The 17,182-nt window shown below is 44.2% G+C and overlaps 1 protein-coding gene across 6 annotated transcripts in view; it reads right to left on the bottom strand.

Annotated features, from left to right (window-relative positions):
- Nucleotides 1-9,698: 9,698 nt before the first annotated feature.
- Nucleotides 9,699-17,182, bottom strand: part of LOC115161792 (rho GTPase-activating protein 23) — a 70,576-nt gene continuing 63,092 nt past the window's right edge. For 5 of the 6 annotated variants that reach the window (XM_029712590.1, XM_029712597.1, XM_029712572.1 and 2 more), the window contains 3 exons: nucleotides 15,598-15,697; nucleotides 14,362-14,393; nucleotides 9,699-12,552 (listed from right to left, as the gene is read on the bottom strand). In XM_029712590.1, the coding sequence (XP_029568450.1) occupies nucleotides 11,554-12,552; nucleotides 14,362-14,393; nucleotides 15,598-15,697 (1,131 nt within the window). In that variant the 3' untranslated portion in view covers nucleotides 9,699-11,553. Of the gene's footprint in view, nucleotides 12,553-14,361; nucleotides 14,394-14,713; nucleotides 14,739-15,597; nucleotides 15,698-17,182 lie in introns of all 6 variants that reach the window. The other variant, XM_029712606.1, reaches the window with a different exon arrangement.

Genomic DNA, 17,182 nt, shown 5'->3' with positions numbered 1-17,182 from the left:
TTCAATGTCCAGCAAGAAAACAAGTTGGAGGCAACTGCCGAGGTTCCCCCTGGGCCCGCTAAACTAACATGCTCACGCCAAGTTGGGGGCAGTGTGGGCGAAAACATGTTACACCCCCACAGAACATCACGGATACAGGACTGGAAACACAATGAAAACCGAGGGGATTTATCCGAAAATAGGGAGTAATGACATTCTTTTCTATGTTCCAGTAATAGTGCAAGAAATTGTAGAACTTCAAGCTCTGATAGATAGTGGGTCTATGACCTGCACGTTAACCTGTTTGGGATAGGGGGCAGTATTTTCACGGCCGGATAAAAAAACGTACCCGATTTAATCTGGTTACTACTCCTGCCCAGAAACTAGAAAACACTCTAAAGTTTCTAAAACTGTTTGAATGGTGTCTGTTAGTATAACAGAACTCATATGGCAGGCCAAAACCTGAGAAGATTCCATACAGGAAGTGCCCCGTCTGACAATTTATTGTCCTTCTGTAGCATCTCTATCGAAAATACAGCATATGTGCTGTAACGTGACATTTTCTTAGGCTTCCATTGGCTCTCAGAAGGCGCCAGAAAATGTAATGGGGTGTCTGCAGTCTCTGGGCAAAGAACAGCAGGATAATTTGTTAGTGGTCAGCCTGGGAACAGTGACACTGGAGATGCGCGTCCACGAGACTACTCCATTTTTTTCTTTCAGCCTTTGAATGAATACAACGTCGCCCGGTTGGAATATTATCGCTATTTTACGAGAAAAATAGCATAAAAATTGATTTTAAACAGCGTTTGACATGCTTCGAAGTACGGTAATGGAATATTTTGAATTTTTTTGTCACACCCTTCGGATAGCAGTGCGACTGAGTTTTGTCACACCCTTCGGATAGTGACCTCAACGCATGAACAAAACGGCGGTATTTGGATATAACTATGGATTATTTGGAACCAAAACAACATTTGTTGTTGAAGTAGAAGTCTTGGGAGTGCATTCTGACAAAGAACAGCAAAGGTAATCCAATTTTTCTTATAGTAATTCTGAGTTTAGTGAGCACCAAACTTGGTGGGTGTCAAATTAGCTAGCCTGTGATGGCCGAGCTATCTACTCAGAATATTGCAAAATGTGCTTTCGCCAAAAAGCTATTTTAAAATCGGACACCGTGATTGCATAAAGGAGTTCTGTATCTATAATTCTTAAAATAATTGTTATGTTTTTTGTGAACGTTTATCATGAGTAATTTAGTAAATTCACCGGAAGTTTGCGGTGGGTATGCTAGTTCTGAACATCACATGCTAATGTAAAAAGCTGGTTTTTGATATAAATATGAACTTGATTGAACAAAACATGCATGTATTGTATAACATAATGTCCTAGGAGTGTCATCTGATGAAGATTATCAAAGGTTAGTGCTGCATTTAGCTGTGGTTTTGTTTTTTGTGACATATATGCTTGCTTTGAAAATGGCTGTGTGATTATTTTTGGCAGGGTACTCTCCTGACATAATCTAATGTTTTGCTTTCGCTGTAAAGCCTTTTTGAAATCGGACAATGTGGTTAGATTAACCTCCCTGGGCAAGGTGGGACGTTTGCGTCCCACCTAGTCAACAGCCAGTGGAATCGCGTGGCGCGAAATACAAATACCTCAAAAATGCTATAACTTCAATTTCTCAAACATATGACTATTTTACACCATTTTAAAGACAAGACTCTCGTTAATCTAACCACATTGTCCGATGTGTCTTTCAGCATTCTCCTGTCACTGGGCAGAGTATAGGAGCTCAGTCAATCAGTGGACTGCTTGGGGACAAAGGGATTGGATATGCGCGATCCCGCGAGCGCGCCGTTCCTTCTTTTTCTTCTTGAATGAATATGCTATTGTCCGGTTGGAATATTATCGCAATTTTACGTTAAAAATACCATAAAGATTGATTTTAAACAGCGTTTGACATGCTTCTAAGAACGGTAATGGAACATTTAGGCTTTTCGTCTCTGGTACAGCGCTCGCGCGTTATGCCGTTGGATAGTGCTCTGTACGCGCGAACAAAACGGAGGTATTTGGACATAAATATGGATTATTTCGAACAAAAACAACATTTCTTGTGGAAGTAGCAGTCCTGGGCGTGCATTCTGACAAAGATCAGCAAATGTAAGAGAATATTTATAATCTAATTCTGAGTTTAGGTGACCCCGAACTTGGCGGGTGTCTGTATAGCTTGCTGTGATGGCGAGCTATGTACTCAGAATATTGAAAAATGTGCTTTCTCCGTAAAGCTATTTTAAAATCTGACACAGCAGTTGCATCCAGGAGTAGTCTATCTATAATTCTTTAAATAATTGTTATATATTTTGTCAACGTTTATGATGAGTATTTTTGTAAATTGATGTGCACATTCACCGGACGTTTTGGTGGGAATAAATTTTCTGAACATCACGCGCCAATGTAAAATGCTGTTTTTGGATATAAATATGAACTTTATCGAACAAAACATACATGTATTGTGTAACATAATGTCCTAGGAGTGTCATCTGATGAAGATTGTCAAAGGTTAGTGCTTCATTTAGCTGTGTTTTGGGTTTTTGTGACACGTCATTGCTTGGAAAATGGCTGTGTGGTTATTTTTGTCTATGTACTCTCCTAACATAATATAATGTTTTGCTTTCGCTGTAAAGCCTTTTTGAAATCGGACAATGTGGTTACATTAAGGAGAAGTGTCTCTTTAAAATGGTGTAAAATAGTTGTATGTTTGAGAAATTTGAATTATGACATTTTGTTGTTTTGAATTTGCTGCCCTGATATTTCACTGGCTGTGTCCCGCAGGTGGGATGCTAGCGTCCCACGTAGCCCATAGAAGTTAAGTGAGTCAGCTGAAGACACACTTCTGAGATGTAATGTGATAAAACCAGAGTCTAGAAAGCCAACTCAAGTAGTTCTTGTAGGCTGTTGGGGCAACCAGGCACAGCCTAAGTATGAATATGACTTGAACATTGATCTTTTAGATTGCAAGATGGCAGTGTCTGTTTTAGTTGTACCTGGACAGACAGACGATATGATGGTTGGATCGAATGCCACAAAACCCATAATGCAACAGGTTAAGAAAACAAAGTGGTATTGGGACAGCCTCTCCAAACCTGCCAAAGGAGATTCACATGGACTTTTACTCAGCATGCTAGCCAACGTGAACCGCTGGCATGGTGACAAAATACCAGACAAAGTGGGAACTGTAATGCTCAAGCAGAGTGTGACTCTCATGCCTCAAGATGAACATTTGGTCTGGGGAAAACTGAAAGAAAAGGTGCCGCTATCAGTTGGTAGTACTGTAGTCATAGAGGCCACTACAGCACGATCTGCACCAAGAAATGTCCTAGTAGGACACACTGTATGTCCTTTGAGGGGTGACAAGTGGGTCCCCATGAAAGTGATCAACATGTTGGACCACCCTATTGTTCTCCGCCGTAACACCAAGTTGGCTGATGTGCACCCATGCCTAGCCCTAGAAGACCTAGAGCTCTATTCCAGCCATGCTGAGAACCCCAGTAAGGTCCAGTCTGCTCTTCAGAATGTCACCCAAGCTGGGGAAGAATGTTCAGTTAGTGGAAAAAGGGTAAAGGAGTATCTACAAAAGTTGGAAGAGTTGGGCTTAACAGAAGTTGACATAGAGTCCTGTGAAGTGTCTGATATGTGGAAAGGAAAACTAGTGGACCTTATTGCTCAGTATAAAGGCATCTTCTCCAGGGACCGACTTGACTGTGGAGAAGCGAAGACCGTCATCCACCGTATCCGACTCAAAGATGAAAAGCCTTTCAGGCTGCCGTACAGGAGGGTCTCTCCATCCGACTACCAGAAACTGGGGCAGACATTGGAAGAAATGGAGGAGCGGGGCATCATCCGAAAGTCCAGTAGTGAGTGGGCCTCCCCTTGTCCTGGTTTGGAAGCCGTCAGGAGAGTTGAGAATTTGCACTGATTTCAGATGGTTGAACCAGAGGACAGAGAAAGATGCATACCCATTGCCCCATCAAGCCGATGCTCTCGCTGCTTTGGGAGGGAACTGCTTCTTCAGTACTATGGATTTGACTTCGGGATTCTACAACATCCCCATACATGAAGATGACCGCAAGTACACAGCGTGCACAACACCCACAGGTTTATTTGAGTACAACAGAATGGCTCAGGGGTTATGTAACAGCCCAGCAACATTCGCCAGAATGATGACCTCGATCTTCGGCGACCAGAACTACTTGTCCCTCCTGTGCTACTTGGATGATCTCCTGGTTTTCGGGAAGAGTGAGCAGGAAGCCCTGGACCGTCTTGAAATGGTGTTCTCCCACCTTAAGGGACACAACCTGAAGCTAGCGCAAAAAAATGTTACCTCCTCAGAAAATCTGTCAAGTTTAGGCCATATCGTCACGGCAGAGGGCATTGCAACCGACCTAGGAAAAGTGTCTGCAATCAACGACATCACAGCAGCTGACATGATTGAAAATGATGGGAAAACACCTTCACCCACCAAGGTCAGATCATTTCTTGGTATGGCAAACTATTATTCCCACTTCATTGTGAGTTTCTCAGGTTTAGCCAAACCACTGTTTCGTCTGATTACAGAAAAGTAAGCGGAAAGGAGAAAAAGGAAAATCTCATGGCGTGGCCTTAAAACGTCTGAAACCTGAAGACTGGACTTCTGAATGTGGGGAGGCGCTGGAGAAGCTAAAAAGTTGCTGTCTCCCAAACAGCCATGCTGGCTCACCCAGACTTTAGCAGACCATTTCTCCTATCAACAGATGCATCAATGGATGGCTTAGGTGCAGTACTTAGCCAAACATTTGAGGGTGAGAGTAGGCCCAGACCAGTAGCTTTTGCAAGCAAGACTCTGTCGAGGTCCCAGTCCCGTTACCCAGCACACAGATTAGAGTTCTTTGCTCTTAAGTGGGCTGTGTGTGATAAGTTCACCCATTGTCTGAAGGGGAATAGATTCACAGTCCTAACAGATAACAACCCCCTGACATATATAATGACGAAACCAAAGCTAGATGCCTGTGAGCTGCGGTGGGTCTCTAAACTGGCCCCCTTCAACTTTGACTTGAAGTACATCCCCGGGCCCCAGAATGTCCTTAGCAGACCTGCTTAGTCGACAGCCGTTCTTTGGAGCTAGGAAGGCAAGTGAGTTCCCAGAGTATGTAACTTCAGCGTCCATCCAGGACGCATTCAAACTGTCAGTCAATATCCAAGGTGGTGAGATCCTGGCTCAAGTCTCTTCTGAAGGAGTGAAAGCAGTTTTGGAATCCTGTCTAGAGTGGGATGCGAGTGTGCCAGTGCGCAAATTCCAATTAGCCCAGTATTCTGCCAGCATCCTTCAGCATGAAGGGGGAGCGACTACTCTTCCAGTCCTTTCTTCTGATGTGATACGGAGAAAACAGAAGGCGGATCAGGTGCCCCAAGTGGCATACTTTGTTGAGAGGAGGAAGAGACCTTCACGGAGAGAGAGGGCTCATGAGACTGCCCAAGTGTTGAGAATGCTGAAGCATTGGGATAAACTCAAAATCAAGGATGAGATCCTCTACCGAAGATCTAAGGACAGAGTTGTCAAGAAGAGGTACCAGCTGGTGCCAGACTCCCTTAACCTGTTAGGGTATAGGGGGCAGTATTGAGAATTTTTTGAAAAAATATGTGCCCATTTTTAACTGCCTATTACACCAACTCAGAAGCTAGAATATGCATATTATTGTTCAGGTTTGGATAGAAAACACCCTGAAGTTTCTAAAACTGTTTGAATGGTGTCTGTGAGTATAACAGAACTCATTTGGCAGGCAAAACCCTGAGACAGATTCTGACAGGAAGTGGATACCTGATGTGTTGAATTGACTTTAAGCCTATACCATTGAAAAACAAAGGGAAGGAGGAATATTTTGGCACTTCCTATTGCTTCCACAAGATGTCCCCAGCCTTTACAAAGTGTTTTGAGTCTTCTACAGTGAGATCTGACTGAAGAAGAGCTTTGGAACGGCGATGGCCCATTAGACACCTGGCGTGCGAGTTGATGGTGGGTACTCTCATTCCGAAACGTTTTAAAAGAGAACCCAATGGTCCGCCTTGAATTTTATTCATGTTCTGGTTAAAAAAGGCCCTAATGATTTATGCGATACAACGTTTGACATGTTTGAACGAACGTAAATATATTTTTTCCGTTCGGGAAGTGAAGTGAAGTCCGGCTGGCTTAGATCATGTGCTACAACACAGAGGTTTTTGGACATAAATGATGAGCTTTTTTGAACAAAACTACATTCGTTATGGACCTGGGATTCTTTGGAAGTGACATCTGATGAAGAGAATCAAAGGTAATGGATTATTTACATAGTATTTTCAATTTTAGATCTCTCCAACATGGCGGTTAGTCTGTATCGCAATGCGTATTTTTCTGGCGCAGTGCTCAGATTATTAAGGTTAATTTTAAATCTGGCAAGTCCATTGCGTTCAAGAGATGTAAATCTATAATTCTTTGAATGACAATATAATATTTTACCAATGTTTTCTAATATTAATTAATTATTTTGTTGTCATGACTTGACTGCCGGTATTGGAGGGAAACGATTTCCTGAACATCAACGCCATAGTAAAACGCTGTTTTTAGATATAAATATGAACTTGATAGAACTAAAAATGCATGCATTGTCTAACATAATGTCCTAGGAGTGTCATCTGATGGAGATTGTAAAAGGTTAGTGCATAATTTTAGCTGATTTTATGGTTTTGGAGACGCCTGTCTTTGAATCGACAATACACTACACACAGCTATTGTCAATGTACTCTCCTAACATAACCTAACTTTATGCTTTCCCCGTAAAACCTTGAAATCGGTAAACGTGGTTAGATTAAGAAGATGTTTATCTTTCAAAGGCTGTAAGTTAGTTGTATGTTTGAGAAATTTGAATTTGGACATTTATTTGGTTTCAAATTTGCCGCTCTTGAAATGCACCTGCTGTTGATAGGGTGCGCCACGGGGGGCACGCTAACATCCCACATAGCCCCAAGAAGTTAAAGCCATCGTTCTGAGGGGAATGCATGATGAAGCCGGCCACCAAGGCCAGACTAGAACACTCCCTTTGGTACGTCAAAGGTTCTTCTGGACTGGAATGGAAGGGGAAGTGAAGAAGTATGGCTCCTACTGTAAGCGCTGTGTGGTTGGCAAGACAATGGAGCCAGAGGCTAGGGCACCGTTGGAATCTATACAGACCAGCACAGCGTTGGAATTGGTGTGCATAGACTTCTGGTCAGCAGAAGGAAGGGATGGAGAGAGCATTGATGTAATCATCATCACAGATCATTTTACGAAGCTGGCACATGCGTTTCCTTGCCCGAACCAGACAGCAAAGGTCGTTGCCCAGAAGTTATGGAACCAATTCTTCTGTGTCTATGGGTTTCCCCAGCGGATATACTCTGACAAAGGAGCAAACTTTGAGACTCACTGAATCGCAGAATTGCTACAAGTGTCAGGAGTCAAAAAGTCCCATACCACTCCATATCATCCTATGGGCAACGGTCAGACGGAAAGATTCAACCGCACGCTCAGTAACATGGTCCGATCGTTGCCAGCGAGAGCAAAAGAAAGATGGCCCCAGATGGTAGACGCTCACCTTCTCGTACAAGTATACCACACACAAAATGACAAGATTCACACCGTTCTTCCTGATGTTCGGCCGAATTCCACGGCTGCCAGTGGACCTCATGTTTGGAAGTACCTTGAAAAACTAAGACGTGTTGACTCATGACGAGTATGTTGACTCGTTCCAAAAGGACCTGCGAGAGGCTGTCAGGATCACTCAGGCCAACACCACTGAAGCTCAGAAAAAGCAAGCAAGGCAGTATAACAAGAGAGTGAAAGGTACTTCCCTGGAGATTGGGGACCGAGTTCTCTTGGCAAACCGAAAGGAAAGAGGAAAAGGTAAACTTGCCGACTTGTGGGATTCAACGGTCTATGTGATCACATGGAAAGACCCGTCTGTGCACATCTACAAAGTCAAAGATCCTACTACCAAGAAGAGTAAGGTAGTTAATCGAAACTTCATACTGCCAGTGATCATCCTGCCGGTAGGACAGACAGACGAGATGTCCACAGTAGCCTCTACTGCTTCAGAGGAGGACATATACGCAGACAGCGGTGACGAAAGCCCGGTATTCGATGTGGATGAAGATTCAGAGGATCGAAGGACTGCTGTCTGGATTCTCGAGGGCCAGAACCCTGAGGGGCCCACGGAAGCTGAAGCTCAACAATCTTCGGGACTGGAAGATGGAGTGAACATGAGAGAAGCTGATCCTCAAAGCCCAGGGAAGGACATGATCTCCGGACAAGCAGCTAACTCAAGCACAGGAAGCTCCTCAAGGATGCCTGGTGATGATTCAAGTGATCCTTCTGAAGATGACACAAGTAGAAAAGCAACGTCAGTGAGCAGTCTAGATGGCATCAGCATTAGAAGTTCATCAGTCAGCGGCTCTGTAGAGCGCAGAAACAGCCAGACGTCTGAGTTCACTGATACAGTCCTGAGACCCAGTGAAGGCACTTTGAGAACTCGAACTGGAAGAGTTGTGAAGCCTGTCAGAAGACTTTTAGAGTCAATGAGTCAAGTGATTGCTGACCCGGACAAAAGAGAGCATCTAGCTGCCCTGATTCAAGCCTTATCAACTTTTGTTGAAGTGACAGTACCCCAGTGAAACAGAAGCCACAGGATAGATTAAGGAAATGATAAATACTTTATTAGGGGGTCATAGGTTGTATGTATATGGGCATATTTCTACCTGGCAAAGTCTCTTTGCTGTCCTTCTGGACGACTCTTGGTGAAATTTACCCCTGTGGAGGAAGAACTCTTACCTTATGTCTTAAAGTTTGCTGAAATTAAGAAGGTGTGAGTGTAGTAGAGTTAAAATGGTTATTCCATCAAACTTCAAATTATTAGAATAGTACACAACGCAGAACAGAACAACCAGGTTGAGGGTCAGTGGCCAAAGCCCGCGAACAGGAATATTCCAAGTTCAGACAGAAGAGGGGAGTCAGATCGCTATGATCGCCAGGAACTTTACTTTTGGTCTCTATTTTTAATTGTTGCACTACTGGTGATGCCTGTTGATGTTAGGTAGGCAGCTACAGTAGCTGAATGATAACATCTTCGGGTTTTGTTTCATTAAATGTATTTTATTTCATCTGGGTGCTTGCGTCACCTACTAACACACTGGTACTACCCGTAGCTCCCGTTCTACTCAGCCCGAGAAAACACTGAGAGAGAAAGAACAACTTGTCAGATGGTGCATTGGAGACTGATGTGTTCCTGTCCTGTCTTTTCACAATACTATTGCAGATCAACATAAGAGTCTAAAAGACAGCCGTGGTGTTGCTCTTCATTTCTTGGTTCTCCTGTGGTACATAACAGACCCGCTACATTAGTCACCAATGGTTGAAAGATAATAATTTTTCAAGCTATTGTTATATGAACAGCCTTGGTGTAGTGAATGATTTCAAATAAATATGGTCTGAAAATGTGAATTCTCACAGTTGTGAGGATATATATAGAAGAAGAGGACTCTGAAATGCGGATAGAAAGAAGCAAGACACTTTCGAACTGCAGGTGTTGCCAACGACTAACAATGACATGACATGGGGGGGTCTTTATATCTAATGGAAGATGCCAGTCTTTGACCAAAGAATGAATAAAATCACCTGCAAATTTCAAAACAAATAATTTAATATATTATGTATAATATATACACAGGTTAACTTAACAAGCTTTGTACAACTGTTACAAAATTGGTCCACGCACAATCACCCACGGACATACAGTACATGCACATGGGCACACACAGACAGACAGGGACAGATCGAGTTGTATAGCTATGGAAGAGACCATGGAGTGGGTAGCTAGGAGGACATTGGTTGGCAGTGCAGTTTGGTTAATCTTCATCTCCACGTTGGTTTTCAGACCCAGTTTATAACTATGGTTCATAATGATCAGTACATGAAAGAAGAAACAGGAAAAATATCTAAAATGCAAAATGAAAAGCTTAAAACAGTTAAGACTACAGGGTTCTTTAGATCATGGGAGGAATTTTTCGGAGGAGGACCGAGGTATCTCCAAACCACCACTTCATCAACTGCTCAAAATGAAAATGCTGTCTCTGTAATACTGATAACAACCGGAGCAACTCTTGGCATGTATGAGAATCTGTGTGTGTAAGTGCTTCTTAACTCTTTTTATCCTGCCTTTCTTGGCTTCCCAGTATCGATATGATTGAATGGCCCCAATCGTCAAAATGAGTTTGGCATGACTTCAAATAGCTGCCATAGACGCCTTTTTCCTGCAATGGAGGACTGAAGAGAGGTCTGGGTCCTCCACATGCACAGGCAGATACAATAGGCTTGTGTTAAAACACGTAGGCTTTGCATATGTAAGATCCCCCATATTTGGAACATGCGTTATCATATTCAATTGTCCAAGGAAGCTTTGGCACAGTGGCCCACATGGGTTTAGAGTCCCAGAGGAGTAAAACTTAGTCCAATGCATGTATTTTGCCCTGAGGGATCCATGTAGTTCCCTGTTGATCCACAGTGAGGCTTTGGAAGAGCTTAGTAAAGGGCAGGTAGGGCAGTACTAGTCTATGGAGAAGATGCTAACACGTAAACTAGATGCTAACACATTGCCTATGCTGGTCCTTAAATAACATTTTCCACTATCGTGCCATCCCGAACCATAAAACTGGAAAGAGAACCAAACTTGTACAGCTGGGACAGCATAATAGTATGAAAAAGTGGGTGCTGTTGGGGTTTAAAGTCGACAGCGTAGGCTTATGCCTACGATTGCAAGCCGCATTGCGGCTTTTAAAGGCAATGTTCCTGTGTTCCCCGCATATGTCAGTTTGTTATAATTTTTTACCACTTTTTTCATGGTATCCAATTGGTAGTTAGTCTTGTCCCATCGCTGCAACTCCCATATGGACTCAGGAGAGGTGAAGGTCGAGAGCCATGCGTCCTCCGATACACAACCCCGCACTGCTTCTTGACACAATGCCCACTTAACCCGGAAGCCAGCCGCACCAATGTGTCGGAGGAAACACCGTACACCTGGCAACTGTGTCAGCGTACACTGCGCCCGTCCTGCCACAGCACAATGGGACAAGAACATCCCTGTCGGCCACATCCTCCCCTAACCCGGACAACGCAGGGCCAATTGTGCGCCGCCCAATTGCTCTCCCGGTCGCGGCCAGCTGCAACAGAGCCTGGACTCGAACCAGGATCTCTAGTGGCACAGCTTGCACTGCGATGCAGGGCCTTAGACCACTGTGCCACTCAGGAGGCCCTGGAAATTGCCTTTAAAAGCTTCAATGCCTATAACCCGCAATCGGATTAAATCCCGGCCTTAGACTATGACCCTTGAGACTGCTTATGTATGGCATTACGCTTTGAACCTGTCGATACTCGCAATGGAGAGTGTGTTTGTGTAATATGTGTGTAAAGGGCAGTACGTTTGAGTGGGCATCTACAATGAATCAGTAACTGAACACTATGAGGTTTCCTTAGCGAGGTTAGACCACAACCGTGTGGCGGCGCCAGGCTTTCCGCTTGTCTCGAGGCTCCAGGGCCGACCTCCGCATGACAACAGTAGAACCAAGGGACCCCTGATCTGTCCATGAAGGGGAAAAGGAGGAGGAAGGGAGAGGGGGAGAGAGAGAAGAGACTGGAGATGGGGCTAGAGCAGAGGCTAGGCGTGAACTCCTTTGAACTTTGAGGGATGCGACAACACACCCCTGAGGAACACCAACTGAACTGCTGCGGTGACGTTGCACTTCTGTTGTGGCTCTTACCACCTTCACCCTATCTCCCCGTCTCCCAACTCCCCCCTCGCCCTCCCCCTTACCCATCACCATATCCAAATTCATTGACTGAGGCCTTGCCCTTCCTCCCCTTGTCTTCCTATACTGCACTGGCAGTGGCTGCTGTTCCAACTGGGGCTGTTGTGTTTTCTGGGTGTTATAAAGTTGGCTAGGGCTGGGCTGTCTGGAGGGGGAGAGCCAGGAGGGGACAGCGGAGCGTCCTCGGGCCAGGCCGGGGAGCTTCGAATGTGGGGAGACTGAGGGCTCTACTGGGGGGCTAGGGCTGGTGGTGGTGGGTTGGTAGTGTGTGTAGAGGAAGCTGTTAGGATGAGGTTTGGAGGATGCCACCCTTTCTTTATCTTTCGCCCATGCACTCTCTTCTTTCTTCCCTTCTCCCTCCTTCTCTCTTCCTCTGTCAGATTGCTGTTTTGCCTCTATCCTCTTCCTACACTTCTCGTCTCCCTTTTCCTCCACTTTCTCAGTTCCATTAGGGGCGCATCCTTTTCCAACCCTTTCCTCCTCATCTTCCTTGGCTCCTCCCCCTACCCCGTAGTTGCTGGCTTTGATTGGCTCATGTTCGGAGTCTTCGTCGGTGCTGCTGCTCAGGGGGCGGGAGATGGGGCGTATCTTGCGTTTCCGGGTGACGGCGGAGATGATTGACAACGGGAGGAAGTCCCTGGCACTCAGGTCCTTCTTGGAACCCCATGTGCTCTAAAACACAGATCCAGGATCAGTCAGAGGTTCAGTGGTTACTATGGCTTATGCTCTGTACAATGGAACCACTGAAATAGTCCCAAACCCGGGCTAAAACACATTCAACCCAGGTCTGGATGACAATTACAGTGCATTCGGAAAGTATTCAGACCCCTTGACTTTTTCCACATTTTGTTATGTTACAGCCTTATTCTAAAATTGATTAAATTGTTTTGCCCCCTCATCAATCTACACACAATACCCCAAAATGACAAATCAAAAACTGATTTTTAGATTTATTTGCAAAAAACTGAAATGTCACATTTACATAAGTATTCAGACCCTTTACTCAGTACTTTGTTGAAGCACCTTTGGCAACGAGTACAGCCTCAAATCTTGGGTATGACGCTACAAGCTTGGCACACCTGAATTTGGGGAGTTTCTCCCATTCTTCTCTGCAGATCTTCTCAAGCTCTGTCAGGTTGGATGGGGTGCGTCGCTGCACGGCTATTTTCAGGTCTCTAGAGATGTTTGATCGGGTTCAAGTCTGGGCTCTGGCTGGGCCACTCAAGGATATTCAGAGACTTGTCCTGAAGCCACTGCTGCTTTGTCTTGGCTGTGTGCTTAGTGTCGTTGTCCTGTTGGAAGGTGAACCTTCGCCCCAGTCTGAGGTCCTAAGTGCTCTGGAGCAGGTTTTCATCAAGGATCTCTCTGTACTTTGCTCCTTTCATCTTTCCCTTGACCCTGACTGGTCTCCCAGTCTCTGCCGCTGAAAAACATCCCCACAGCATGATGCTGCCACCACCATGCTTCACCGTAGGGATGGTGCCAGGTTTCCTCCAGACGTGACGCTTTGCAAAGCGTTCAATCTTGGTTTCATCAGACCCGAGAATCTTGTTTCTCATGGTCTGAGAGTCCTTTAGGTGCCTTTTGGCAAACTCCAAGCGGGCTCTCGTGCCTTTTACTGAGGAGTGGCTTCCATCTTGCCACTCTACCATAAATGCCTGATTGGTGTAGTGCTGCAGAGATGGTTGTCCTTCTGGAAGGTTTTCCCAGCTCCACAGAGGAACTCTGGAGCTCTGTCAGAATGACCATCAGATTCTTGGTCACCTCCCTGACCAAGGCCCTTGTCCCCCGATTGCTCAGTTTTGCTGGGCGGCAAGCTCTAGGAAGAGTCTTGGTGGTTCCAAACTTCTTCCATTTAAGAATGATGGAGACCACTGTGTTCTTGGGGACCTTCAATGCTGCAGAAATGTTTTGGTATCCTTCCCCAGATCTGTGCCTCAACACAATCCTGTCTCAGAGCTCTACAGACAATTCCTTCAACCTCATAGATTGGGTTTTGCTCTGACATGCACTGTCAACTGTGGGACCTTATATAGACAGGTGTGTGCCTTTCCAAATCATGTCCAATCAATTGAATGTACCACAGGTGGACTCCAATCAAGTTGTAGAAACATCTCAAGAATGATCAATGGAAACAGGATGCACCTGAGCTCAATTTCTGTATAGCATTTTGTGACATCGGCTGATGTAAAAAGGGGCTTATAAATACATTTGATTGAATTTCGAGTTTCATAGCAAAGGGTCTGAATACTTATAAGGTATCTGTTTGTATTTTTTTTTATACATTTGCTAAGATTTCTAAAAACTTGTTTTCACTTTGTCATTATGGGGTATTGTGTGTAGATTGATAAGTGAATAAAAAGATTTAATCAATTTTAGAATAAGGCTATAACCTAACAAAATGTGGAAAAAGTCAAGGGGTCTGAATACTTTCTGAATGCACTGTATATCAAATTATGTTCAGAGTAATGCATTGCTTACCTTATCCTTAGGTGAATCGCTGGTGGTGGAATCTGAATAAGATGAAGGTTAGGGTCACGTAAGTGAAGTAGCATGGGGGTCTATGGCAGTCACAGCACATTAGATATCCCAGCACAATATTCATGACATCACTCCCAGAGAGAGAAATGGAGATATAGATATATGTGGATAGGCTTCCAAACCAAGGTTACACGAACAGAATGTCACAGACACATACACTCTCTCTCACATACGAGGTACGCACACACACACACACACACACACACACACACACACACACACACACACACACACACACACACACACACACACACACACACACACTATGTTGGAGGTAGAGTCCTGCTCCTACCGAAGAGGTTGATCCACAGGCTCAGCTAGGAGGATATGGGGGCAGAAAGGTCCAGAAAGAGAGAGAAAGTGGGAAACACAGTAAGTATACAGTAGGCCTACACAGGCTGAAACCAAGCCAAACATAGTAGGATAGTAAAGCACAGCCACAGACTGCAAATGCCAAGAGAAAAGAGCAAAGTCCACTGAATTTCAGAGACGACATCTTCATTGAAATGCATGGTGTGAAACGAGTTAATTGTTATAGGGAATGTTACAGTAAGGACACTGTATAAAAGATCATGCTCAAATTAAGTCCACAACCCAGAGTTAGGTGCTCCACATTAGTGGTGGATGAGCTGAGGTGAGTTCTGCAATCCTCCTCCATACAATGTAAAGCATTTAGAAGATAGAAATGCAGAAAAACAGACTTACAGAATTAAATTATTATATTTCTATAGACACACAGGAGAGGAGCTCTTCTTTGGTTATAGTTGTATCCTATGAGGTGCTCTTTAATCATGGGATGAAATACTATAGAACAAACAGAAGTTCATGCGGGATAGTGAGCAATGCTGAGAAGCCTTTGTGCAAAATATGTCCAGAAGTAATCAAGGCAATCTCATGTAGTGGAAAAATTCCAAAGCCTTTCTTTTTTTTTTTTACGTCTTATGCATAGCAAGAATAACAATAAAAAAATAATAAAAAAATGCACTGACACGTTGCGGCTACAAAGGCCTTTATCAGGGTGACGCAATCAGAGTGACAGAAACATTTCACTAAATGAGAGTGCCTTGATTACTTCTGGACATTAGTTTAGCAAAAAGGCATTTTCTGCATTCTTCACTATCTAGCATCAACTTTTGTTTGTTCTAATTCTATTTCTATGATTTCATGTCCCCTCACCTGAAGCCTCACTTCCAGGCACCCCTGTTCTCCCGATGTTGGAGAGCAGGTGATCGATGTTGGGGACCGGTTGCATATCCCTCTTAATATCCACAGGGGCCTGCAGACACACAGCAACACAACAGACATTCAAGTGAAAAAGACAGGAAGAAAGACATGACCACAGACATAACGACAGCCATAAAGACTGATTTAACAGATAGACAGATGGATAAACGGACAGACACAACGACACAGGCAGATACAGTTCCATGGTTGCCATGGCGGCTTGAAGTCGCCTAGATAGAGAGTTGTAAATGTGTTTTTGACAGCGTTTTTTTTTTTACATACAGTACCAATCAAAAGTTTGGACACACCTACTCATTCAAGGGTTTTTCTTTATTTTTACTATTTTCTACATTGTAGAATAAGACATCAGAACTATGTAATAACACATGGAAACATGTAGTAACCAAAGAAGTGTTAAACAAATCAAAATATATTTTATATTTGAGATTCTTTAAAGTAGCCACCCTTTGCCTTGATGACAGTTTTGCACACTCTTGGCATTTACTCAACCAGCTTCACCTGGAATGCTTTTCCAACCATCTTGAAGGAGTTCCCACATATGCTGAGCACTTGTTGGCTGCTTTACCTTCACTCTGCTGTCCAACTCATCCCAAACCATCTCAATTGGGTTGAGGTCGGGTGATTGTGGAGACCAGGCCATCTGATGCAGCACTCCATCTTGGAGAGTGATGGAGAGTAACTTCGTCTCTGGCCTAACAACACCCGTGCCAATATATCCTCCAAACACCGGCTTCTAGGGCATTATCACTTAAATATCAATTCAACGGTGTCATAAGACCAGCAAGTCAGCTAGTTTGGTCAAGATAACCCATAGGCTAGCTAGCTTGGACATCACAGAGGCTTTTTGTAGTTTTGAGTTGATCTACATTTTTACATTTACATTTTTAGTCATTTAGCAGATGCTCTTATCCAGAGCGACTTACAGTAGTGAATGCATACATTTCATACAATTTCATACATTATTTTTTTTTTTTTCTGTGCTGGCCCCCCATGGGAATCGAACCCACAACCCTGGCATTATAAACACCATGCTCTACCAACTGAGCTACAGGGAAGGCTTGGATCTCTCACTCCAAGGTTGGATTATCCCAATAACTAAAGTGTAATGAGCCTCTGGCGCCCTAGAAAAATCTATCAGATGCCGGCTTTTGTTACATGTTGTGTTACATGTTGTTTGAGGAGTATCTACCCACGGAGTCTGCAGAGAAGCTGGGGATGGCAAGGGCAGACTTGATGATCCGGACCTGTCATACTAACTTGTCTCCCCCCCCCGGATGTGACCACTGATTCCCCCAACTCAAGCCTGTTTCAGGGCATCCGAGGAGCTGAGAAAAGCGTGGTGGAGGAAAGTGTTGAGAGTGGATAGTGAAGTGGATACTGTTGTAGGCTTGTCCTATTGTCATGCCCTGACCTGAGAGAGACGGTTTATTTCTCTATTTTGGTAGGTCAAGGGGTGGGGTGGGCATTCTATGTCATTATATTTCTATGTTTTGGCCAGGTATGGTTTCCAATCAGA

The sequence above is a fragment of the Salmo trutta genome, chromosome 2, assembly GCF_901001165.1.
Source record: "Salmo trutta chromosome 2, fSalTru1.1, whole genome shotgun sequence".
NCBI classification, from domain to species: Eukaryota; Metazoa; Chordata; class Actinopteri; order Salmoniformes; family Salmonidae; genus Salmo; species Salmo trutta.
Note: the sequence above shows the minus strand (reverse complement) of the source record. Positions and strands in the feature narration are given on the sequence as shown.